General features: G+C 37.6%; 1 protein-coding gene across 1 annotated transcript in view; it reads left to right on the forward strand.

The window, feature by feature from the left end:
- Positions 1-27,780, forward strand: part of PGAP5 (Per1-like protein PGAP5) — a 291,616-nt gene that overhangs the window by 185,012 nt on the left and 78,824 nt on the right. The window contains exons 4-5 of the mRNA XM_090382931.1: positions 7,624-7,765; positions 15,926-16,112. Coding sequence (XP_090239057.1) covers positions 7,624-7,765; positions 15,926-16,112 — 329 coding nt within the window. The remainder of the gene's footprint in view (positions 1-7,623; positions 7,766-15,925; positions 16,113-27,780) is intronic.

The raw sequence follows: 27,780 nt of genomic DNA on the forward strand, positions 1-27,780 counted from the left end.
CAAACAGCTGCTCACTCTGTACAAATCACAAATCTGCCCTACAATGGAATATTGTTCCCACATCTGGGGTGGTGCCCCCAAAACCTCTCTCAGGCTTCTTGATTCCATTCAGAAGAGGGCAGTAAGGTTAATTAATGATTCATCTCTAACAGAGTCTCTCCATTCGCTTTCTCATAGACGTACTGTTTCTGCTGCATGCCTCTTCTACAGATACTTCCATGGGCACTGTTCTTCTGAATTGGCTTCTATAATTCCCGTTCTCTCTCTCTCTCTCTCTCTCTCTCTCTCTCTCTCTCTCTCTCTCTCTCTCTCTCTCTCTCTCTCTCTCTCTCTCTCTCTCTCTCTCTTCAGAACAGTCCGAATACATGCTGCCACCACCAGCCAACATCCATTTACTGTCCAAGTTCCAACTCACAGAACCAACTTTTCATCTTTCTTGTTTATTCATTCAACTGCTGTTTTCTGGAACAACCTTCCTTCATATGTATTTCCTGAAAATTACAGTCTACAGAAGTTCAAGTCCAATGTCAACAAATATCTTCTTTCATCTTCTCAATCTCCAACCGAAGCACGGTACTAAGCACTATAGGTTCTAATACCTCTCGTGTTTGGGGTTTACATAAAAAAAAAAAAAAGAGATGGGACATGTGTATTGAACTAAGTAGGGGATATTTTGAAAAGGAATAACCATCAATTTGAAAAGGAATAGCTCAATAGAACAGTGCTTTGCATTTTTAATTTGTCTCAGTCTTTTTGATCACCCCCATATAAACTTACAAAGTCCAGTTAGATACAAAAATAGGGGCCATATTTCCTTCATTCATCTTCATAATTTCTCTCACAGTATAATTCCTGTCTTGATTCTGCTCAGCTATAATGATGTGTTGTATGATTAAGCCAGTGCACTTTATTGCCTCAGCTGCTCTTGCAGTGTTAAATGCTCTCCGTAATATGTGTTGAGGGGATGTACTTGTTTGATAGAAGAACATCTAATCCTGCAATCAAGGGACATTAAAAAAATAAATAAAATAATAATAATAATAAAAATAAAATAATAATAATAATAATAAGCAGGTTAGATAATTCTGAAAATCATACTATCTTGAAAAATAAAATCCATCTAGTTTCAGTGCTGTGCTGTGGTTTGGAAATTGTCAACTGGAATTATAAGCTCAGACAGCTGGAGAAACTGATCAAAGAAATTTACTAATGTGTAACCAGTGTTTTCACTGGGCAGATGTAGTTCAGCTGTATATATACCCATGGAAAATGCGGTGTATATATATATATATATATATATATATAGCTGAACCTTTTATGAATCCATTTATATACAGTTTAACTTGGTTATAACAAGCATCAAGGGACAGACAAAATTTCCTCGTTATACCCATTACTCACTATATGTATGAGTGATGAATTAAATCTACCTGCTATATTTTTTTTAATTTTTAATAATGGGGGGGTACAAGGACTAATAGATTAACAGTAGCCACTGTGAGAGGTGAAAGTAATTCTTGCGCTGCTTCTATTGGAATGAGCAGCGGCCTAGAAAACAAGATGCAGGGTATTTCAGAGATTACTGGGAGTCATTGCGGTACAAGTTAACACACGGGTTGTGTTAGGGTAGCTAAGAATAGGAACAGGTGCATGTATACTTGAATGTACACCAATGCTAGGAGTTTAGTAAATAAATTTGATGAATTTCAGGTATTGCTCAAAACATCAAAGGCAGATATTGTTGGGATATCAGAGACTTGGTGTCACACAGATATAAGGAATGCAGAACTGAAATTTGGGGAGTACAATATGTACAGGAAGGATAGACGGGATAGGAAGGGAGGAGGGGTTATGCTATTAGTTAAGAAACACATAAAATCCAAGGAAGTGAAGCCAGTTGACATCGCTGGACAGTGCAGTGTCGGGTCAGTTTGGTGTGACGTAAGCATTAGGATATCAAAATTGAGAGTAGGAGTGTGTTATAGGCCTAATGACTCTAGTGAGTATAATAAGAAACTGTATGGGGAAATAGAGTGGGAGAGCAAATCAGAGTCTTATAATGGGGATTTTAATTTCTCAGATATTGACTGGAATTTGTGGGTTGGTCACTCACACACTAGCAAGCCTTTTTTGGATTTATTGGATGATTGTTTTCTACAGCAACATTCGGGAGGCAACTAGAGGGAGTAATATTCTTGATCCGATTATCAGTAGTGATTCTTCATGCATTAAGAATCTGCATATAAAGGAACCACTATGTGGCAGTGATCACAGCGTGCTGAAGTGGGATTTACTCAAAGAGGTAACTACCATCGGGGTAAAGGGAAGGGTTATTGCTTTCGTAAAGGCGACTACGGTGGTCTGAGACAGTATTTAAATTCTATACGGTGGGACCAACTGATGATGTTACCAACAGCAAATTCAAAATGGGAAGCATTCAAAGAATTTATCTTGGAAGCTACTAGGCTTTACATACCAACTCAGAAATATTGTTCAAGGTTTAGGCCTAAATGGATGTCATATGAACTAATGAGACATATGAGAGCTATTTAAGGAGATGTTGCAGGAAGTCATATTACTGTTGAAGAAGAGAGCTGACGCTCTCGAAAGCTCCAGGTTTTTAACGCTTTCAATTTTATATTTTAGATTATTTTATTGTAAATGATCTTTTATTACAGTTTTTAGTATTCCGCAATATACAGTCATTAGTTTATTGTAAATAATTTATTTTTGATTTTACATTATTTTTATACTATTTGTAAAAATTTTAGTTACAATAAAATTTTGTTCAATGGTTGGTGTATGAGTTTATTTCCTAGATATAATGAGACATATGGCAGAGAAGGAAAAAATGCATGGGATGCATATAAATTAATGGGTGACACGGAAGCCTATGATAGATATAAGCTGGTCTGTAACCAAGTCACAAAGGAGATTATGAGAAATCCTCGGCAAAGGATGGAAAGAAAAACAACAAAAAGTTGTTTTTTACCTATGTAAACTCCAGAAGGAAATGGATGAATCAGATTGTTCCACTGGATATTGGTGGTTCAACTGTTGATGATCCTGCTCAGGTGGCTAACAAACTAAATGAGTATTTTGCATCTACATTCACCCATGAGGAGTTATTAGTAAGGGGAATGCCAGCGGTGAGTTAAAAGTGGAGGAGAAATTGTTGAAGATAAACATAAAAGAGGCACCCGGGGTGGACCGGATCTATCCAGTTATATTAAAGGAGGCAGCAAAGGAAGCAAGCAAACCCTTAGCCATAATTATGAGAGCTTCTTTGGACTCAGGGGAGGTACCCATGGACTGGAGATGTGCAAATGTGACCCCAATTCACAAAGGAGGATCAAAGGACAACACAAATAATTATAGACCTGTTAGCATTAGCATTAGCATTAGTAGAGGCATATGATGCAAGAAAGCAAGCTTATTCAGCATCAGCCAAAAAAAAAAAAAAAAAAAACCACTCCCATTTCACCCCTCCGTTCGCTCGAAATACCTGTTCAGTTGAGCCTTAAATTTGTTTAGGCTATCAACTTCAACAACAAGTGATGGAAGTTGGTTCCACCAACCAACCACCCGCTGGCCAAAGGCAAATTTCCGCACATCTATCCGACATCCGTCCTTCCTTCCTCAATTTGAATTTATGCCCTCTGAGCTGATTATTCTGAGCAAGATGAAGGATCCCATTGGCATTGAGCATGCTCAAACCATTGAAAGTCTTATACACCTCTATCAGATCACCTCGCCGGTGCCTAGTATCCAGACTCTGTGATTTGCAAAACGTAAGCCTTTCTTCGTAAGAGCAACCCTTTGTTCCATTCACTAATCTTGTTGCCCTTCTCTGTACCCGTTCCAGCAGCTCTACATCCTTCTTGAAATGAGGCCTCCAGACCTGTATACAGTACTCAAGATGTGGCCTCACCATTGCCTTATACAAGGGAATAATCACCTCCTTATCCCTGCTAGAAAAATTCCTGTATATCATTGACAAGACACCATGAGCTACTCTTGCAGCTCGTCTGTACTGCTCAGAGAACTTCATATCTGCCTGCACAATTACCCCCAGGTCCTTTTCATTCTCCACCACTGTCAGTGTAGTACCGCAGAGTTGATACGTTGCTCTGGGGTTACTGTTTCCCATATGTAGTACTTTACATTTCTCAATGTTAAACTTCATTTGCCACCTCTCAGCCCATCTGTTCAACCTTTCCAGATCCTGTTGCAGCAGCATAGCGTCAGTGGTGTCCTTAACAACCCTGCCAACCTTTGTATCATCTGTAAACTTGCACATTAAACTTGATATCCCATCATCAATATCATTCATAAACACCGAAAACAACAACGGACCCAAAACTGAACCCTGAGGAACTCCACTAATAACATTAGTCCACGTTGAGCAGTGTCCATTGATTACCACTCTCTGTCTTCTGCCATTCAACCATCCCCTTATCCATAGCAGCAATTTGCCTCCAATGCCACACTGCTCCAATTTGTGCAGCAGTCTTCCATGTGCAACAGTACCAAAAGCCTTTCTAATATCCAAATATATAATATCAAAGTTATTCCCTGCATCCAGTTCTTTTGTGACTGCATCGTAGTATCCAATCAAACTGGTCAGGCAAGACCTGCCCTTAACAAAACCATGCTGCGTCTGAGCTATAACTGAATTCTTGTCTAGATGATCCTGCAGTGCTTCTTTAACCAATGCCTCCATTAATTTACCTGGAACAGAAGTTAAACTAACAGGTCTATAATTACTTGTGTCAGCCTTTGATCCTCCTTTGTGAATTGGGGTTACATTTGCACATCTCCAGTCTATGGGTACCTCCCCTGAGTCCAAAGAAGCTCTCATAATTATGGCTAGGGGTTTGCTTACTTCCTTTGCTGCCTCCTTTAATATAACTGGATAGATCCCATCCACCCCAGGTGCCCTTTTTATGTTTATCCTCAACAATCTCTCCTCCATTTTCCTCTCAGTTATTACAAAATCATCCAGCTCACTGCCAATGTTTACTTTACCTACAGCATTCTCCTTCCCGAATAACTCCTCATGCGTGAATGTAGATGCAAAATACTCGTTTAGATTGTTAGCCACCTGAGCAGGATCCTCAACTGTTGAACCATCAATATCTAGTGGACCAATCTGATTCATCCCTTTCCTTCTTGAGTTTAAATAGAAGTTAGTTTAACTTCTGTTCTAGAAAAATTAATGGAGGCACTGGTTAAAGAAGCACTACAGGATCATTTGATATCATATATTCGGATCTTAGAAAGGCTTTTGATAGTGTTGCACATGGAAGACTGCTGCACAAATTGGAGCAGTGTGGTATGGGAGGCAAATCGCTGCTATGAATAAAGGGATGGTTGAGTGGGGGAAGACAGATTGGTAATCAATAGACACTGCTCTTCGTGGACTAATGTTATTAGTGGAGTCCATCAGGGTTCAGTGTTGGGTCCATTATTGCTTTCTGTATTTATAAATGATATTGATGATGGTATATCAAGCTTAATGTCCAAGTTTGCAGACGATACAAAGGTTGGCAGGGTTGTTAAGGACACTAATGACAGTACGCTGCTGCAACAGGATCTAGAAAAGTTGAGCAGGTGGGCTGAGAGGTGGCAAAGGAAGTTTAACATGGACAAATGTAAAGTACTACATATGGGAAGCAGTAATCCCAGAGTGACGTATCAACTCTGGTACTACACTGACAGTGGTAGAGAACGAGAAGCACCCGGGGGTAATTGTGCAGGCAGATATGAAGTTTTCTGAGCAGTGGAGATGGTCTTCAAGAGTAGCCCATAGTGTCTTCTCAATGATATACAGGAATTTTTCTAGCAGGGATAAGGAGGTGATTATCCCCTTGTATAAAGCAATGGGCAGGCCACACCTTGAGTGCTGTATACAGGTCTGGAGGCCTCATTTTAAGAAGGATGTAGAGCTGTTGGAATAAGTAAAGAGAAGGGCAACCAGGTTAGTGAATGGAACAAAGGGTTGCTCTTACAAAGAAAGGCTTAAGTTTTGCAAATTACAGTGTCTGGAGAGTACTCAGCTTCTGTGGTGATCTGATTGAGGCGAATATTTGAATGTTGAAAATTTCAAAATGCTCAATGCTGATGGAATTCTTCCTCTTGCTCAGAGTAATCACGTGAGAGGGCATAAATTCAAATTGAGAAAAGACAGATGTAGGATAGATATCCGGAAGTTTGCCTTTAGCCAGCAGATAGTTGGTTGGTGGAACAGACTTCCATCCTTCGTTGTGGAAGTTGATAGCCTAAATAAATTTAAGGCTGAGCTGGAGAGGTATTTGGAATGAACGGAGGGGTGAAATGGGAGCATATGCCTCTACTAATGCTAATGCTAATAACTTGATAAAAAGATAGATTCAAAAAACAAAAGAAATATTAGAGAGAAAAAAATGATATCAGTATATACCTACATATTATTTGTATGAATGCTTGTATAAACTACAATAAACTTAATATTAAACACAATTTATTGGTCTCTAATTTTAAAACCATACGCTTAATACCAAACACAGTTCATTTCTTTGTAATTAAAAACAATACTAATTAATAATAAATACAATTTCAATTAGTCTTTATTTATGAATCTTAAAATTGATGTTTGTTTTAAAGATTTCACTTTGATATTTCTCGTTTCCCCTTAAAATACTCAATGCATTAAAAGTCTCATTATTTGCCTCAGTTTCTTCAAAAAAATTGATTAATGTGTCCATTGCACCTTGAGCTTGGGAGATTGTTGGCACTGAGTTTGATTCACTTTCACTTATCATCATCTTTATTGTCTTTGTTGAACACAGAATCTACAATGTCACTCTCTGTAGGGAGACCACTAGTTAACAAGTTGTCATAAACTCTTACAAATTCATCGATGTTGTTAGTAAAACCTACAACATTGTTATAGGTTTTCATCTGTGATCTTCATCTATGATTGAAATTTCATTTGAATTTAATTTTGATTTCTTGAAGCAATTCAATATGGTTGTCGAAATAATGTTGTTCCATGCATCATTCAATAAATTTATAGCATCCAATATCGATATAGACTTGTTAATTTTCTGTTCTCTTTGACTAATTAGACGTAGAACTATAAATCTTTTATAAAGTGCTCTCAAACTCTTAATTACGCCCATGTCCATTGGTTGTAAAATTGATGTCACATTTGGAGGCAGAAACACCTAGGTTAATGTTGGACAAATTTTGAATCTGGGGATGTGCTGGACAGTTATCAACTAACAATAAAATATTTTTCTTCTTTTTGAATAGTTCTTTATTCCAGTCATTTACGTATTGCTAAAAAATATCCGAAGTCATCCAAGCTTTCTTGTTCGCAGTGTAATCCACAGGAAGTTTCCTTACATTTTTGAAACACAGAGGTTTAGTGATTTTCCAATAACAAGCAGTTTTTTTTTTATCAGTTCCTGTCATATTTGTGCATATGAGCACTGTCAAGCAAGTCTTTGACTTATTATTTTTTTTTAAAATAAAAATTTTGTATCTTTTAATTGTGCTTAAAAAATTTTATATGATAATAATTAAACACTGAAGTGCATCAGATAATGTTGCAATATAAATAAAAAACTTTTTCTGTAGGCGATATTTTTGATGAAGGTTTATGGTGTAGTGATGACGAATTTGATTATTATGTAGAACGATTCAATGATCTCTTCTCAGTGACTGAAAACATAAAACTCTATGTGGTCGTGGGAAATCATGACATTGGCTTCCATAATAGGTAAGTGATCACATTTTTGTCTTTCTTAATCAGTAATAAGATGAAAAATATTACAGATATGTTCTCTGTTGTAAATAAAATGTATGAAAGAAAATAAAAGTATAATGAACTGAAAGAAAATAATAGCAACTTAAGATAGCAAACAAAGACTTGTTCAGTTATTCCACTTAGAATGAAATAGTCTCTTTCATTCTTAAAGATTTTTTTCCACTGGTTAACTGCAGTATGTCATACTTTATCACAGCCAGTCATTTTGAATAACACTCTATTCAGTTCTCTGTTATGTACAAATACAAATTGAAAGACATTCTCTGTTTCTTTTGAGTTGATGTGTTAGAATTTTAATACATTCTCCTAGTTTTGGCAAATGTTCTTCAGTTTATTCAAACATGAATCTCTTTGTCTTATTGTACCTGTCTTCCGTTGTGTGATATTGCACACTAAACAATGCTCGTGATACAACCTAATTTAAACAAAAAAAAAAAAAAAAATTCCACATAAAGTCTTTGGACAGATGTTCAAAATGCTCCAGTAGCAATATGTTTAGTGGTGGACTGGATCGAGCCATCGGAGTACACTATTTCTAGAGGATGCGTGTATTGGAGGTCCACAATCTAATTTGAATCACACAACTTCTGATAAAGATGGAGTAAGGTGCACTGGTCTTCACCCAAGAAGTAGAGGAGTGTACAGAGGATATTCAAACTTCTTGTGCACTTTATGCACAGCTTACTAATATGTTGAAGTGGACTTTTTATCAAAGCCGAGCCCTCGAAACTTTTGTGTCTGGTACTATTGGAATGGCAGTTTCTCTGAGCCTCAATTCAGCTTCAGGATGAAAAAAATTTGTCAACAACAAAAATGTATGAAAATGGTCTTTTGTGGCAAGAATCTAGATCCATTGCCCATGAGATGAGGTGATCAATGTCTTCCAATGACCATCATGTTGCACAACTGCAAAAAATATGCTGCAAAAAAACTGCAAAAATAGTCATAAACCTGGAGAGTACTATTTACAGCTAACTCTAACGGAAGTTGATCTGTAATGAAATTTAATTTGATGTCGAAAAGAGTAACACATAAACCTGATCTGGTGAAATTCCTCCTATTAGTAAACACACCAAGTAGAATGGACCCTACATGAAATTTTACTGACAGGATAAAAAGTTTTTAATAAAAACAAGAGAAGAGATTCTCTAATGGTCTTTAAAAATCTTCAACTTGTGTCATATGCTCTTTCCATATCAAAAAAGACTAATACCAGTTGCTCTCATTTTAGGAAAGCATATTGGATAGATGCTTTTATTTCATTATTTGCCACTTATCATTTGCCATTACTGAATTAAGATTCTTAGGTGGACTGCAGGGAAGGAGGCAGAGGATTGTGATTAATGGTTGGAGATTTGTTCTTACATTACGACTGGAGTTCTTACGTTAGCTCAATTTGAAGAAATTGGGCTAATATAAGAACTAGAATCCCTCAGATGACAGTCAAGTTCAGTACTGAGACCACTGTTCTGATTTTTTGAAATCACATGATGTCAAAATTGCAGATGACATCAAGATCAGGTAATTTTTTTTTTTCTTATGAAAACCCCAAACATGAGAGGTATGGTATTTAGTACAGTACTAAATACCTATAGTATTTAGTACTGTGCTTGGGTTGGAGGTTGAGAAGACGAAAGAAGATATTTGTTGACATTAGACTTGAACTTCTGTAGACTGTAATTTTCAGGAAATACGTATGAAGGAAGATTGTTCCAGAAAACGGCAGTTGAATGAATAAACGAGAAAGATGAAAAGTTGGTTCTGTGAGTTTGAAGTTGGACAGTAAATGGATGTTGGCTGGTGGGGGCACATGTTCAGACTGTTTTGAAAGAGACAGTGGGAATAATAGAAGCCAATTCAGAAGAACAGTGCCCATGGAAGTATCTGTAAAAAAGGCATGCAGCAGAAACAGTACTCTATGAGACAGCGAGTGGAGAGACTGTTAGAGAAGAGTCATTAATTAACATAACCGCCCTGTTCTGAATGGAATCCCATTTCACCCCTGACAGAGGTTTTGAGGGCACCACCCTCAAAACCTCTGTCAGGGGTGAAATGGGATCGGGTTTTTTTTTTTTTTTTTTTTTTGGCTGCAAAAGCTTGCTTTCTTGCATCATATACCTCTACTAATGCTAATGCTGAAAGAAAAAGAATAGCCACAAAGCTCTATGAGCTATGACAAACAAAGTGGGAGTAGGAAACCAGAGGTCTAGTTACCAAAAGGTTTCTGCCATGTGTGGCAATTGTTAGCCCAAAGCCACCTAAGTGGTATGCCCCTGGACATTTTGCAATATTTATATTGACAGGTCACGGCTACCTAAAGGTGGAACTTAACCTCCTTAGGGCTGACTGATGACCCAAACTGCACCTGTGGCAAGAGTGAAGGCTGGGCACACTTTCTATATGAATGTATAATTTATGACATCCCCAGAACAGAGCTAATAGCACAGATTGGCCCCCTTCCCAGGGGAGAAGAACATCTGTTCATCATAGAAGAGGAAAATTATAAAGCCTTTACATCTTTCACACAGAAAGTATTCAAAATGTGCAGAACTTTCCAAAGAATGGCAATTCAGCCCCCAAGCAATTAAACAATAATCAATAGTTAAAATTGCTCAAGTTTCCCACCATGCCCAGATAATGTCTTAAAAACTGTCAGGATAGCAGTATTCTGCACCCTGACAGAAACCCGATGTGACAAAACTCCCCAGGACTATCCTGCCATGTGTAGGAACCTGGGGGCCCCCACACTAAATAAGTAACCATGTAGGGGAGGGAGATGTACAGGCAGCCAAGGAAGCAGATTAGCTGAAAAATATCAGTAAGCAAGTAGCGGCACCCCGTAGCCAGGTGGGAAGGAGCAGCGGTACGTAGCACACACTTCTTGATTAGACCAGGGTTCGAGCCTATCACCACCAAATACGGAGGATGCGGAAATGTCAGGGAATGACCACTGCATATTCCTGGAGCAATATGGCCTTAGTTGCTAATGCTCCTAAAAACCAAGTAACAACAACAAGCAAGTAGCAAGGGGATGCAATGTAGAATGACAGAAGAATGAATGAATGAGAATGAAAGACAGAATGAATAGGCTGTTCACGGAGTGATAAAAGGGAATAAATAGCAGTTTTGGTGAAAGAAAGAGTGACCTAGCATGAGGGAAAGAGAGAGAGAGTGAATGGGAATGAGTGGAAGAGCAAATGTATTGGCTGAAAGAATACAAAGTTAAAAATAACTTGCATTACTTTGTATATACTAACAAACATTTACTAACACAAATAGTATCACTGCATTCTCTCCTGGCCTGCAAAAAACTTGTGGCTTGGCCTGCAGCACAACTGAAGAATAACAGTAAGTTGAGGTGCCCAGAGAGGGCAGTGCAGAAAGCAAGAGTTGAATAAATGAAATGAAAGCTAGAAGAATGAATGAAAGTGTAAGAGTGTGAGAAAAAGAACACAAACCATAAATGCTACAGTTAAGTACACACTAACCCTAGTTTTAATTAGTATTTAAATTTACACTAAACATCATTGCATCCCCCACTGATGTGTGAGAAAAAGATGAATGAGTGTGAGTGAGAGAAAAAAAAGAAAAAAAAAAAATGTGTGTATATATATATATATATATATATATATGTATATATATATATATAGAGGGTGTCTCACAAATATTGGTACAAATGTTTAGGGGAGGTAGGTAACATCTAAAGGAATGTGAATCGCATAGGAACCCATAACCGGAAACATCACGGGAAAGTAGTAGCAGCAGCACAAGAAGCAGAAATGATACAAGACAGTAATTAGTGGCAAACATTTATTTGATATAATATTAACAATCGAGTACGAGATGGATGCATTTCATGATGTTACAACGGATGCTCAAAGGTTCCACCATGAGATGCAATGCATGTGTGACACCGATGCAGCATGGATTGGCGGACACGGTTGAACACACCTGGAGTTTCTTTGACAGTAGCAGCAGCGCAGACGAGTCTCGCCACGAGATCCATTTCCATCTCCACAGGCAATTCATACACGATAGATTTGAGGGCCCCCCACAGAAAGAAATCAAGGCTCAATAAATCAGGTGAGCGTGGGGGCCAGGCAACGGGTCCACCCCAGCCAATCCATCGACACCCAAAACGTCTGTTCAAATAGTCACGAACACACCTTCCATAATGGGCAGGTGCCCCGTCACGTTGAAACCAAATGTTGCGTCTCACATTTGCTGGAACATCGTCAAGTAAACCTGGTAGAACTTGTTCGAGAAAGATCCGAAATTTAGTGGAGTTCATGTGGGATGGTAACAGGTATGGGCCGACTAAGCAGTCACCGACCATACCTGCCCACACATTTATTGCAAAGTGATGTTGTGCCGCATGGGGGCGCACACCGTGTGGGTTGTTGTGAGCCCACACATGAGCATTATGCTGATTGAATAAGCCTTCTCGAGTGAAATAAGCCTCATCTGTGAACAAAACATAGGCTGGAAAATTATTCTTGAACATTCTTGGAGAAACCACTGCGCAAAAGCCACACATGCAGGATGATCTTGGGGGAGCAGTAGCTGAACCCTTTGGAGATGAAAGGGGTGTAAGGAATCGTCATGCCAGATACACTGTACACTGCAACGAGACACTCCTAAGGCAGAGGCAACGGCATGTGTGCTGGTAGTAGGATTATTCTGGACGGTATTCAACGCACTTTTTTCCATGGTGGGAGTTCGCGTCGAACGTGGTCTGCCTGCACTACTCCTGTTACCTCTAAATGACCCATAATCGCACAAATTTTGATGCACACATGCAAACAAATGGTGGTCTGGTACATGTCTGTCTGGGAAGCGTTCTCCATAAATTTGTTGAGCAGCTCATCCATTGTCCTCTGCTAATCCATACATTAGGTGCATGTCTGCCAGCTCACAGTTTGTATATCGATGCATGCTCTTCGTGTGGCGACTACTGCTTGAATGAGTAAACCAGAAATTTTCCCTCTTGCGAACTGATGAACAGCGCAGTCTACCAACTTACGGTGACGTTTCCGGTTATGGGTTCCTATGCGATTCACATTCCTTTAGATGTTACCTACCTCCCCTAAACGTTTGTACCAATATTTTTGAGACACCCTGTATATGAAACTTGGAAGAAAAAAAAATATATATATATAAAATATAAGAAAAAAGTATAAAAAAAAATGAATGTAGGTAGAGTGAGAATGCAGATTATGAATGAAGTAAATGTGTATCTCTCCCACCCCTTCGCCTGGTGGGTTCCCCACTGCCAGCTAACATATCCCACCCTCAGAGCGGGTGGACAGCTTGACTTTCCTACCAGATTCGACACTACTTGGACATGACAACCATCACCGACGAAGACATTCTGTAGCTTTGCTGCTGACATGCCATTGCCGATATGAACCTGGGTACTCTAACCCAGTTCCCTTTAAAACCCCATTCCCAGGCAGGGAAGGGATGAGACAGGTCTCTGTCTCCTCTCCTCCTTGTCTCCTCCCCCCATACTTTGCCTGGTGGGGGCTCATCTGCACTGACCTCTTTGGGGATGCCTGCTCTATCATCCATATCCTTCTATCTGTTTTCCCCCCAGTCTTCAGAGTCCTCCCCCTCTCGCTAAACTGACCGAGTATATCCCCTTTAACAATGCCACCAAATTTTAATCGACATCTAAATTCTACCGCTTTCTTGTAAATCTCTTTTGGCCAAATTCTAGTCTATACCCCTTTTTTCTTTTTTTTTTTTTTTTTTGAGGCCTTGCCACTGAAATCCTTGGAAATTAGCTGGTGGAGCCTGCCGGAGTACTTAAATAATCTACTGGGTGCCTGACCTGCCTCTTCTTGGCAAAATGTAGGCAATGGTGGGTCCCAGTAGGGGCCCAACAGCTAAATGGTCAGAGAAACAAGGAGAACATAATGCTACACAACAGACCACTTCCCACACACCTTTTAGATCTGTGGCCTCCACAGAGTTCTGTGTCACTCACAAAGAATACAATGTGGAGATGGGGGAAACCCCTGGTGCCATCAGACAACTAACACACTTTACACTTTTACACACACACACACACACACACACACACACACACACACACACACACACACACACACACACACAATACACACAATAGGAAATAAAAAGTAAATTGGATGGGAAAGAATGCCTGCAGAATAGATGTGTGCAAAATGCTTAGAACAACTACCATCTGCTGTTGTGAAATGGGTTGGCATACAAAAGTTTGATTAAAATCCAAATAAATTTATACAAAAGTTTCAATCAATTTAGAGAATTAGACATATTATTAGAGGATGGGCAGATGAGCTAAGTAGTGATTTTTGGGAGAGGGGAGAAGGCTGATGCTGTATAAGCTTCCTTCCTTTCTTACATCATTTGTCAGTACTACTACTAATAATATAATTTTTCTTCCACTTTCCTCTCAATTATGATAAAATCATGTATCTCCCTTTTAGTACTTGATACACTGTTGGCATACTATTCCTAAAAAAATTCCTAATGTGTGAATGTAGATGCTAAATATCTATTCAGTTTGTCAGCAACCCGAGCATGATCGTCATATCATCGTACATCAGTTATACCATTCATACCTAACAGACCATTGTGATTCATCTCCTCTTCCTTTTAGTGTTTACATAAGTAAAGAAATCTTTCCTGCTTTGCTCTTCTTTGCATTCTTTGCTAGAGACTTCTTATAATATTAGCTTGCCTAACCTCCTTTGTGACTTCAATGCACCCTAGTTTATATATTCTGTAAGCTTCTACATCACCTGATAATTTATATGCATCCCATGTATTTTTCTTCTCTGCCACAAGTCTCATAAGTTTGTCTGACCATTTATGTCCAAGCATTGAACAGTATTTCTTAGTTGATATAAAATGCCTAGTAGCTTCTTTAGCCGCTTCCCTGAATTTCTCCCATTTAGAATTTGATGTTGGCAACATTATCAGTTGGTTCCACTGAATAGAATTTAAAAACTGGCTGAGACCACTCTAGTCACCTTTACAAAAGCAAAAATTCTTCCACTTGTCCTTGACAGTAGATAGATCTTTAAGTAAATCACACATCAGTACAATGTGATCACTGCCACCTAGTGGTTCTTTATCCGCAGATTCTTAATGCACAAAGATTCACTGCTGATAATCAGATCAGGAGTGCTGCTTTTTCTCATTGTTTTCTACACCAACATATCTCTGATATGTTGGTGTAGAAAACAGTCATCCAATAAATCCAAAAAAGTCTTGCTACTATGTGAGTGACCAACTCACAAGTTCCAGTCCATATTTGGAAAGTTAAAATTTCCCTTTATAATAAGAGGTTTTAACTGAGAGATTTTATATATTTCAATTTTCTGCCCTACTCTATTTGTCTGTGCATTTATTCATAATGCTCATCACTCTTTAGGCCCATAATGCACTCCTTCTCTCATTTTTTTCCCAGTGCTTATTTCACAGCAGACTGGCTCACAACATTGCACTGGCTACCCATGTCAACTGAATGCACTTCTTTAAATTTTATGTGCTTCTTAACTAAGATCATGATCCCTCCTCTTTCCTCCCCTCCTGTCTTTCCTTCCTGTACATGTTGTACTCTCCTTATTTAAATTCTGCATCCCTTATGTGACTGAGACCACGTCTCTGATATCCCTACAGCCACATTTGACTTAATCAGATTTTTTTAATCAAAATTTTGTAATAAGATTTACAAAGATGGTCACGGCTTGAATAACCTTGAATTCATAAAAATATTCATCGTTAAATATATTTTTTTTTACAGTGAAGTATGGCATTTTTCATTAAACTTAAACGTTTTCAGTAAAATTTAGTAATTTTAGGAATTTAAAAATTTATTAAAATTTAGTCATTTTAAATTTGACTAATTTTAATACATTTAATAATTATTTAAAAACCTAATTCTCAAGAAACAGTATGAAATTTGCACAGAAATAAAAGTGTACAAATTCTTTCCATTTGGAAAAAAATTGTATACTTTTATTTATATTCTGGGAAAATTTAGTGTTATTTATAGTGTTATCACAATGTCCTTTACAGTGTTATTGCCCAATATTGTAAATTAATTATTCTATTTTTTAGGATAAACAGTTATTTAGCACAGAGATTTCATAAGGCTTTCAATTCTTCATCAGTGGATATGGTATCTGTAAAAGGAAATATTTTCATAATGATTAATAGTATGGCAATGCAAGGTGATAATTGCTTTCTTTGTAAGCCAGCTGAAGAAAAGTTGGGAGAGATTGCTAATATATTAAAATATACTGAGGTATGGTATGGTTTTTATACATTGTAATATGATACACATGTTAAAAATCTCTTGTATAAGTTTTATATGCCAAGTTATATTTTTAATATTTTCTATTAGATTTCTTATGTGTTTTGACTACACTATAACAGAGTAGTACTTTCACTATATGGCCTTCGGGTTTGAGTCCTCTCATAGACTGGGGAATTTATAAAGGTGTCTCAAATTAGGACTAGGTTTGCTGATCTCATGCACAGGCAGTGGGGGGGGGGCGGTTTCCACTCATAAGTCATTTTTGGCAGATCAATCTGTGAACACATGTTGCAACAGGAAAACTACTGCATCAAGCTTATGTCAGTTCCCCAGAGTAGTCTGGATGCTTTGTATCTTAGACAGTTAATACTGTGTAGAAGGGGGGGGGGGGGAATCATACCAGAGGAAGACACATGCATTCTTGCTGAGGGCAGATGACTCTCCTATGTGTGAGGATTGTGACACCCTTTTAACTGTTTGTCATATTTTATCCAAATGTCCACAATATTGATAGGAACGTTTTATGTATTTTAATGTTTCTACTCATCTGACTGGTCAGATTTTATCTGACAGTGACAATGTGTCAACTGTTTTTAGGTTTTTAAAATTAATAAACCTTTTTTCTTGTACATAAATATATTTTTACATTAGTTTACATCTTACATATATAATTTTTATACATATTGACATACCTAAGTAATTTACTGAAATTTTTGCTATTAGCTTGTATGAGACGTGGTTTTGGCCCATTATAGCCTTAGTTGCTGATGTGCCATTAAAACCCAAATAAACAAAACCAGAGGAAGAGTGAGGATATATTTTGAGCTGTAATTTGGAATAAGCAAAGTACAACAGTTCACTTGGTAGTAATGTGTCAACATTAAATTTGGATTTTTTTTACAATATGAATGATGATTTATATTTGATAAATTTGATTTGCATGTTTTTTCATAAATTTATTTCTTAAGCGCATTACTTTTTTCTTGTTAAAATTAATTTTTTTTTTATTAATGATATGGTTGTGCTCTTTCAATAGCATCGCTGTAATCTATTAGAGGAAATCTTTTAATTGCTGTTCAGAAATTGAGATCTAGAATTAGTGTTCCACTGAGATTTTGTTAATGATCAGTCATTCACAACTGAATTTAAAATTCTCTCACTTGAATCCTGTTTGCTGTAAGGATATTGTGAGAGCAGAATTTCCTCCTAGACAACTAAGAGTTGTCCAGGACCTGAAATTTAGTAGAAGCATGGCTACTCAGCCTCAAATTTATGTTTCAAGTATTCAAATTTATTTAATGTGTTAATGCATTTCATTTATTCAAATTTATAAGCCCTTCTTTAGATACTTATGGATGGTCATACATTCAGTACTTCTACAGATTCATATTTCCTGCATTTCCTGTAATCTCAAATTTTGATTCTAGTTGGTGCAATATAATATTAATTCAGATTAACTAGTGCATATGTCCATTCTGATATTCCCCGTCAGAAACTTAGTAATTTGGAATCTCTTCTCTTCGATCTTCTCTAGCTTAAAATCTCTCTACCACATTCTGTCAAATTCATCTGTTGCCTCTGTCGTTCTCCCAACTCCTCTACTCACACTTGGGACTCTGACTTACTCACTTTGAAACATAACTTTCTCCAGTCCAACTTTCCTAACATTGAGGTAATTTTCCTTGGTGATTTTAATGTTCACAACTCCTCCTGGCTTCTGTTTTCTAGATACACAGACCCAGCTGGTTGAAATGCTGAGGCTTTTGCGATTACCAGTGACCTCGCACAGATTGTTCATTAAACTACCAGAATACCAGACAGTCCTAACTCTGCAGCCCACATGCTTGATCTTTTTCTCATAAACAACCCTTGTAATCTCAACCTTCTGCTGTTTAGCATTACAAGAATGCAAAATAAGGTGATCTGCGAGATTTATTTTCTTCCTTTCCTTGGTCGGATTACTGTTTTAAATCTTCTGATGTCAACATTTGCTCAGATCAGCTCAGTGAAATTATCCTTGTAGGGATGGAATCCTTTATTCCCCACTCCAACCTAAAATCTAGTCTTTTAACTAAATCTTGGTTTTCCAATAAATATGCTAAGTCTATTCAAGAGAAGAATGTTGCATATCGTAATTGGCTTGTTTCCAAATCTCCACGTTCATTTTTTGCCTACACCAAATCTTTGCAACAATTGTAAAGCAGTTATTAATCAGTCCAAACTAGATTTCAAAGAGAAGAAACCTGCTTTGTGTCCAAACGGTAGCCGAGCATTCCGGTCTCTTGCCAAAGCTATTGGCTGCAACTTTTGCCCATCTCTGTTCCCACTTATGTCAAAACCAAATGGTTCTATTGCCACTTCAGCCAAAGATGGTGCCTCCGTAGCCAGGTGGGAAGCAGCAGCAGTGTGTAGCACACGCTTCTTGATTAGACCGGGGTTCAAGCCTGTGACCACCAAATAGAGAGGATGTGGAAAGGTCAGGGAATGACCACTGCATAATTCCAGAGCAATATGGCCTTAGTTGCTAATGCTCCTAAAAACCAAATAACAAACAACAGCCAAAGATAAAGCTGATCTGCTAGCATCATATTTTTCTTCCAACTCATGTATTGAAATCTTGGTAAACCACCTCCTACTATTCTCAGTACCTCCATTCAGATGCCTTTTGTGGTCTTCTGCCAAAAGAATGTCAGAAGGATTTTGATGCTAAGAAAGCTCCTGTTCCTGATGGTATTTCTCCCCTCGTTCTCAAACTCGTGCTCCCGAACTTACTCCTGTTCTGTGTCACCTTTTTTCACTTTCTTATTCCAAATGTGTTTTTCCTTCTGCTTGAAAATTTTCTCATATCCAGCAGTTTCTAAAAAGGGTGACAAATCCCTCCCATCCATTTATTTTCTAATTGCAATTACCCCTACCCTTTCTAAAGCAACGTAGAAATCAATTAACCACCAACTCTTAAACTATCTAGAAACCTCCTATCTGATTAATGATCACCAATATGGATTCAGTCAGTGTGGATCCACTGGCAGAGCCAGCCTGAGGCATGGGTGACCATGCTTGCACAATGTACAATACAAAATAGTTAATGAAGTAATTATTATAAATTATATGGTTTTGCACAAAATTAACAAGAAATGAAAGAATTGTTCTTGTTTGATGTGGTGGTCTCTGATTGGTCGATGTGTCGACTATGTGGTAATTACTGATTGGTAAGCACCAATGCTCTGATTGGTCTATACTTGTCATGTGTCAGCTCAGCTGATGGTGTCTTTTGAAGAATATTTTGTGTCTTAAGCGACTCCTTCAAAGTGGCTTAAGTTTTTGTGCTTGATTTACTAAATACCTGTCTTTTGCTATTTATTCATAGTGCTTATTTAAATTTTCTCTTGTACCTGTGTGGCTCCTCTTATGATGATTGCCTCATTCCACTTATATTCCATTTGTAGATTGTCATAATTTGGTAAGTTAAAGTGTTATTTTATGCTTATATTTAATAAATTTCTTAATCTGTGAACAACTATACAAGTGTGATGATCGAAAATGCATTTGCATGAGATTTAATAATATTATTGCATATGTTATATGAAGAAATGTTTTTTAGCATTTACAGTAAAATGGGCAAGCGAGATAGAGACCAGAATCAAAAATATCCTAGTGGATCTGAAAAAAGAAAAAAAAATTGGCAAAGAAACAAGAAGCAGCATCTAAATTGCAAAATGCAATATTGAATTTACTGTATCATATTTGGAAACACCGAGCAATGACGAAAAGCTCAGTGTGACTATGCCAACGATGTCAATGGTAGCAGTTACTAGTGAAGAAGAAATAGGAGATCAAGAAATAAAAGAACACATGAGAGAAAAAGAAATAGGAGGTCAAGAAATAAAAGAACACATGAGAGAAGAAGAAATAGGAGATCAAGAAATAAAAGAACACAGTGAAGCACAAAGCAAAAATGAAACTTCTGAAGCCCATTCTGATGTTGGTGTCGATGAAAATTTTGCTATTGCTATTGAAGATCCAGCAACTTGGCCAAAATATAATATCAGACCAAATTAATAAAAAGGACCAGTTCAGATAAAATCTGATAATTTTCCACAAAATAGCAATGGAAGATTCTTTTTTTCAAATACTATTATACAAAGCAGTTACCAAATGGTGAAATTCAAAACGATGGTGGTTAATATACTCATCAAGTTCAGACAGCATATGGTATTTTCCCTGTAAACTCTTTTCCTTTTCAGAAATCGCATTTTGTAGCAAAGGATTTAATGATTGGTCTCACCTAAATCTAAGAATTCCAGAACATTGAATGGTCACCAGTTCATCACAAATGTATGAATAGTTTAATCAAAAGGGAACTAAATTTAATTAAGGGAACATCACTAGATGCGAGAAGAAAAGATGGAAGAATTACGTCAAATATCTGCCAGGATTACTGGAGGAATTATCTACTTGGCAAAGCACAATTTAGCAGGAACAAGTGAAAAACTTTTCAACCCCAGAATGGACATTTCCTTGGCCTTATGGAACTGATTTCCAAATTTAATTTAGTTTTAAAAAAACCACACAAATAATTACTTAGAAATACAAATCACTGGTTGCAAAAAAAAAAAAAAAATATTACATATTTTTCCCATAGAATGCAAGATGAATTAATTGAGCTAATTGGTTCAAAAATAAAGCAAACTATTGTAGACATGATAAACTCATCTAAACTCATCAAAAATAAACTCATCATGATAAACTCAATCATGAGTAAACATGATAAACTCATCAAAACTTTAGGAGGTGGTAGATGACTTAGGAGGTGGTAGATGACTTTCATCAACCGGTGAAATACCACCACTTTGCTTATTGGAGGCTTGAAGTGGTGAAACCCATGTTTAGTCTCTAGAGCAAAGTTTCCGGCATCCCCCCCCATACTTCTCCTTCAACCCATGCACGGTACTAAGTACTATAGGTTTTGATACCTTTCGTGTTTGGGGTTTTCATAAAAAAAAAAAAAAAAAAAAAAAACTATTCTGTTTTACTTGATTGTACTCCAGAGGTAAGATAAGAACAGTTATTGGTTGTCTTCAGGTTTGTGTATATCAAAGATGCTAAAGTTGAGATTCGTGAAAATTTTTCACATTTTTAACTGTTAATGATACAACTGGAAAGGGTTTATTTGACAGATTGAAGGCATTATTAAAAGAATTATGTATACCAATTGAAAATTGTCGAGGACAAGGATACGATAATGGGTCAATCACGAAAGGCATCAATAAAGGAGATCAGGCATGATTTTTGAAGGAAAACCCTAAAGCAATATATACTCCCTGTGCACGTTACAATATAAACCTTGTTTTGGGTGATATTGCCAAATCTTCCAAAATTGGAGTAAAATTTTTCAAGACAATACAACAAATATATACTTTATTTTCATCATTGACATCTCATTGGGATCTACAAGCACCTTGTACAGGGCCCCTGCAAAGTTTGCGGCTGGCTCTGTCCACTGGTGATATTCTGGCTTATATTACTCATCTATGGACAAATTCAATGGAAAAGTTTGGTAAAACTCAAGCAGTTGCTCTTGACATTTCAAAGGCTTTTGTTTGTGTTTAGCATAAAGGTCTTCTAAATAAGCTTCTATCTTATGGTTTACCATCTGTTTTTTTGTAATTGAGTATCCAGTTTTCTTTATGACCGCTCACTGTGAGTGATGGTAAATGGCTGTCTTCCAACTTCTCCAGTAATGCTAGTGTTCGATAAGTTTCAGTTCTTTCTCCCACTCTTTTCCTCTTGTATATTGATGTCCTTCCATTGATGGCCCCAAGTGCCAAGTGAGTAATCTAGTGATTTCCAAAGCCAATTTCAGAGCATCTTTTCTATATAGAAGTTTTTAAAGATTTCTATAGACTTTCAAAGTTATTTATTTTCTGTCTCTTTTTAAATAAAGAAGAAAGCCTCCTACAAGAAAGGAAAGACACCTTTTTTTTGTATATATAACTAACTTCTCTAACACGCTAACTACTAACTTCTTATTACTTGGTCACTGGTGGCACTGCTCCTGCCTCCACGTAGCAGGGCTGGTAACTTGGGGGATAAACCAACCCTCAGGCCTAAGAAGCAGAAATGGAAACCAATGAATTTCCACATCTAGAGCCCAAGAGCACTCAATGTGAAAACCATGAAATGGACCATGACTTCTCTATCTCAAAGAGAATGAAAAAAGACACTGGCAGACAGGAATCACCAGCCTTCCTGATTATTCATTCTCTGTTGGCACAGCCTGTTAGCAAGCTCTTCCCTTTTATCATACAACAATGCCTGGAAAATAAAGCAGCATCACCAAAAATGGCGAAACGTCTCCAATCCAGGGACTTTCTAATAGAGACTTCTCACCCAAGACACTCTGAACTACTATTAAGACTCATTTCTTTAAGCAGAATTCCAATTCAAGTCACTCCTCATAACATCCAGAATTCGTCCAACGGAGTGATCACTGAGTCGGATCTATTAAATGTTTCTGAAGAAGAAATAGTCGAAGAACTAAAGGAACAAAATGTATCTCAAGCAAAAAGAATGATGATACGAAAAGATGGCACCTTAGTCCCAACACATGACGTAATTCTAACCTTCAATACACTGAATCTACCAGCTTCAGTCAAAGCAGGTTACTTAAATTTCCGTGTTTGACCCTTTATCCCAAATCCTTCAAGATGCTACAAATGCCAGAAATTTGGTCACTCCCAGACAGCAGCAAGCCGTGGAGTTTCAACATATCCAAACTGTGGCTGTACAGTTCATACCCAATCAGAATGCAAGCCACAAACTCCACAGTGCCCTAATTGCAGGGGCAACCATCCAGCATACTCCAAAGCAGGGGTGGCCAACTTAATTTATGGCTCCGGGTGCCAAGCAATCTTCTGTGATATTTGTACTGTGATTCCTAGAGTAATTTTCTAAAGCGACTGAGTTTTTCCTTGTTTTCTTTCATTTCATAAGTCTTTCTGTTGATTATTTCTACTTTTTAAAAGTATAAAAAGAGAGCCAGGAAAAGGAAAGTACCTTTTTCTTTACTCTTTACTAATCGTACTAACTTCTACGCTTGGCCACAAGCTGCACTGCTCCTGCCTCTCCGTGGTGGGGCTGGTACCCTGGGTAGAAAAGCAAATCCCCCAGGGTGAAAAGGAGCCAATATGGATACAGAAAATTATCCAGCATTAGAGCCTCCAAGCTTAAATACCACAGATTGATATAACTCTGATGAATGTAATGTGCATCATAAATGCCTAAAAAAAAGACAATCACCAACCGGAGTATCCAACTTTCCTTATCATTCATTCTTTAAATAGTCAACCAGTGAGCAAACTCTCTAGAGATTTCTAGAAAATGCTGCTGGATCTCCTAAAACAGTGAAGAGATTACAATCAGGGAAGATACAGGGGAAAATGACACAGTCCAAACACTCGGAATTGTTGTTAAAGGTTACAACTTTTGGGGGAATTTCCATTAAAATCTCTCCCCACACAATCCTAAATAGTTCTAAAGGTGTTATCTCTGAGTGGGATCTGTTAAATGTAATGGAAGAGGAGCTTGTGAAAGAACTGCAAAATCAAAAGGTCATTCAAGCTAAAAGAATTCTGACTCGTAGGGATGGCAATCTCATTCCAACACGCAGCATAATACTCACTTTTAATACTCCAAACTTGCCAAATACTGTTACTGTTAAAGCTGGTTATCTAAATTGTAGGATAAACACATATCCATCCCTATATTCCAAATCCAATACGTTGTTGTTGTAAGTGCTAAAAATTTGGACACTCTCAGACAACATGTTGAGGAAACAATGTATGCCCAAAATGTGGTTCTCAAGAACCCGCTCAAGCGGATTGTACTGCAGCAGCTCCAGTTTGCCCAAATTGCAAGGGGGAATCATCCTTCATATTCAAAAAACTGCGATTTATGGAAGCTTGGAAAAACAATACAGAAATATAAAATCAAACATAAGGTTACTTATCAAGAAGCCAAACAACAAATGGGGAAAGATAATCCAGCATGTACATATGCTAATGTTAAAAAGAAATGTCATCACTCGGTTGCGACTCAAACCAAAGACTCAATTCCACCTAACAAATCGCTTGCTGAATGGGCTAGAGCTATGCTTTCAGTTCCTCAGTCATCTGTGAAGCAAAACAATAAAGATCAAACATGTAATACTCCCATTTCCATCCCCTCTACTAGTGGCATCAAGTCCCAAAGTGAGATCAGTGTGGAAAAAGCTGAATCCTCTGCTAAGAAACCAAACTAATATTGCAGAAATGGACATAGATGACACAACACAAAAAGAACCTATATTAGAAATTTATGTTGAAGAAGATATGGACGTCTAAACTTTCCAAAAAAAGATCGTCATAAAGCTACTGCCACTAAAAAGCAACCAGATCACCCTACCACTAAGACTAAATAATGCAGTGCATTTTACAGTGGAATTGTCGAGGACTACACACAAATACAGATGAACTCTATGACCTAATACGAGATCTTAATCCTGCTTACAGGAAACTTTTTTTAACTCCACAAGAGACACCCTCTATAAAAAAAATATACTTTGTACAGACGTGACAGGAATACAGAAACTGCATCACATGGAGGTGTAGTGGTTTTAGTATCTGTTAATACTCCATCTAGGCAAAATCCCCATGAAAACTGATTTAGAAGTTGTTGCTGTACTTGCTGCATAGAACTTGGAATAATTTTATCACTTGTTTCTATTTATCTTCCGCCTAATGAAACATTTATACTCAGAGAATTTGATGATCTCCTTGCCCAGATACCAACTCCTATTTGTTTGATGGGTGACTTTAATGGACACCACCCTTTGTAGGGAAGGGTGGTGTCCACTCTTTTATCCGCATGTAGTTATCTACATGTGGATAAAAGAGGGCAGCTAATATAAACATTATTGGACATGCACAATCTAACTCTTCTGAACACAGGTGCACATAGTCAAGTGCATTTTCCCACAGGAAATACTTCTGCCATAAATCAGTCTATCTGCTCCCCTGCTCTGTACCCAAGTATACATTGGGCAGTGTTGGAAAATTCACATAATAGTGATCATCTCCCAATTACTTGCAAATTTCAAACTATCTCCAACTATCCAGAAATTTCCAGAAGGTGGAAATTCTCAAAGGCAAACTGGATATCATTTTCCTTAAGTACCACTTTAGATAAACACTACATACAGAATAAATCAATAGATGAAGCCACTGACCATATCACAAAAACAAATACTAGCAGTGGCTGATAAAGCTATTCCTCAGTCGTCTACTCGTCCATGCAGGCGCAAAAACTGCTGGTGGAATGAAGGATGTAATAGAGCAAAAAAGGAAAAGAATAAAGCTTGGAATATTTTCTGCAAGCATCTACTAGTATTACTAGTATTCCCCTAGTATTAACCTTATAAACTATAATAAACTCAATGCTAAAGCAAGGAAATAAGAAGAAAGGCTAAACAAGATTCATGGATACAGTTCACTTCCACTTTCACAAAAAACACCAATACTAGATTAATATGGAGGAAAATCCAACATCTGAATGGCAAATATTTATTACCATCCTCTCCTATATTGATCTGTAATGGACAGGAACTGTTTTCCCCCAAAGACATAGCAAACGCTTTCGCTGAAGCTTTTGCTAAAACTTCAGCAGCACATTCATATGCTTTTCCATTTCAGAAAATTAAAGAGGCAGCAGAAAAGCACAAGTTAAATTTCAACACCAGCCTTTTACAATATTCGAGTTAAAGGAATCTCTTAACAGAGCACCCAAAACCATGACTGGCCCAGATGGTATATTTTATATTATGCTGAAACACTTGAATGACATAGCTTTACAAACTCTACCTAATATTTTTTAACAGAATTTTTCAGGAAATAGTGCCGTCTGGGTGGTGGTGGTATCCGCTGAGAATAAATAACAATAGTGTGTTCCATTGGCGAAGCATTACTTATTCGAGGTAGTGCAATATTACGGCAACTTGTTGCGAAGGTATTCACAATATGAGATATTCTTAAATGATGCGAATTATGTACTACTTTAGTAGGTTGCTGCATATTAAAATGATGCAATAGCACTAACTTATACGTCAGAATTCACTGTTGGTAACATCGGTTAATCCCACTGTATAGAATTTAAAAACTGTCACCTTTACGAAAGCGAAAACCCTTCCCTTTACCCTTGATGATAGATACATCTTGAAGTAAATCCCACATCAGTACACTGTGATCACTGTCGCCTAGTGGTTCTTTTATCTGCAAATTCTTAATGCATGATTAATCACTGGTGCTAATCAGATCAAGAGTATTACTCCCTCTGGTTGCCCTCGAACATGTTACTGTAGAAAACAATTCTCCAATAAATCCACAGAAAGTCTTGTTAGCATGTGAGTGACCAATCCTCAAGTTCCAGTCAATATCTGGAGAAAGTTAAAATCCCTTATTCCAAGACATTCTGATTTACTGGCCCACTCTATTTCTCTGCACAACTGTTTGTTCTACTCATCAGAGTCATTAGGCCTATAACACACTCCTATTCTCATTTTCCTTTTCCCAGTGTTTATGTCACACCAAACAGACTCAATATTGCACTGTCCACCCATATCAACTGGATACACTTCCTTAGATTTTGTTTTTCTTAACTAATAGCATAACCTCCTCTTACCTTCCTGTCCTGTCTATCCTTTCTGTACACATTGTACTCCCCAAATTCCACTTATGCATTGCTTATATCTGTGTGACACCATATCTCCCATATCCCAACAATATCTGCCTTTGATGCCTTGATCAGCACTTCAAATTCATCAAATTTATTTACTGTCTAGCATTGGTGTACATGCAAGTATACATGCACCTGTTCTTACTCTTAGTTACCTTAACACAGCCCATTTATTTACTTGTTCCATGATGCCTCACAGTAGCTCTCGAAATCCCCAGCAACCTGCTCTGCAGACTGCTGCTCATTACAATAGAAGCAGTGCAAGAATCACTTTCGCCTCTGCCTTTTTTTTTTTTTTTTTTTTTTTTATGAGAACCCCAAACACGAAAGGTATCAAAACCTATAGTACTTAGTACCGTGCATGGGTTGAAGGAAAAGTATGGGGAGAGGGGGATGCCGGAAACTTTGCTCTAGAGACTAAACATGGCTTTCACCACTTCAAGCCTCCAATAAGCAAAGTGGTGGTATTTCACCGGTTGATGAAAGTCATCTACCGCCTCTGCCTGCCACTACTGTTACTCTTTTAGTCTGTGAATCCCCCCCCCCAAGCTATCAGTTTTCTGACCCACCTAAAACTGCCTCGATAGCATCAGCAAATATTCTTGCACCCTTTCTATTTAAGTATATTCTGGCCCTGTAGAAGCAGTCTCTCCTGTTAGCAAGCACAGACCTCATTGAAAAAAGTTCTACCCCATGAGCCTTGCACAATCTCTCCTGGGCCGAATTGATTGACAAGGCTCTCATCATATACTCCCTCCTATCGTATCTGGGCAGAATTGCAGACACTTTCAAATTTAACCGTATCTCCCAACTTTTTTTCAGCCTTGCCCTGTACTTGTTAAGTAAATTTGCAGATCTCTTAATCTTAAGGTCATTAGTGCCAATGTGT

Source organism: Mastigoproctus giganteus, chromosome 10 (genome assembly GCF_048544385.1).
Source record: "Mastigoproctus giganteus isolate SK-2022 chromosome 10, ASM4854438v1, whole genome shotgun sequence".
Classification (NCBI taxonomy): domain Eukaryota; kingdom Metazoa; phylum Arthropoda; class Arachnida; order Uropygi; family Thelyphonidae; genus Mastigoproctus; species Mastigoproctus giganteus.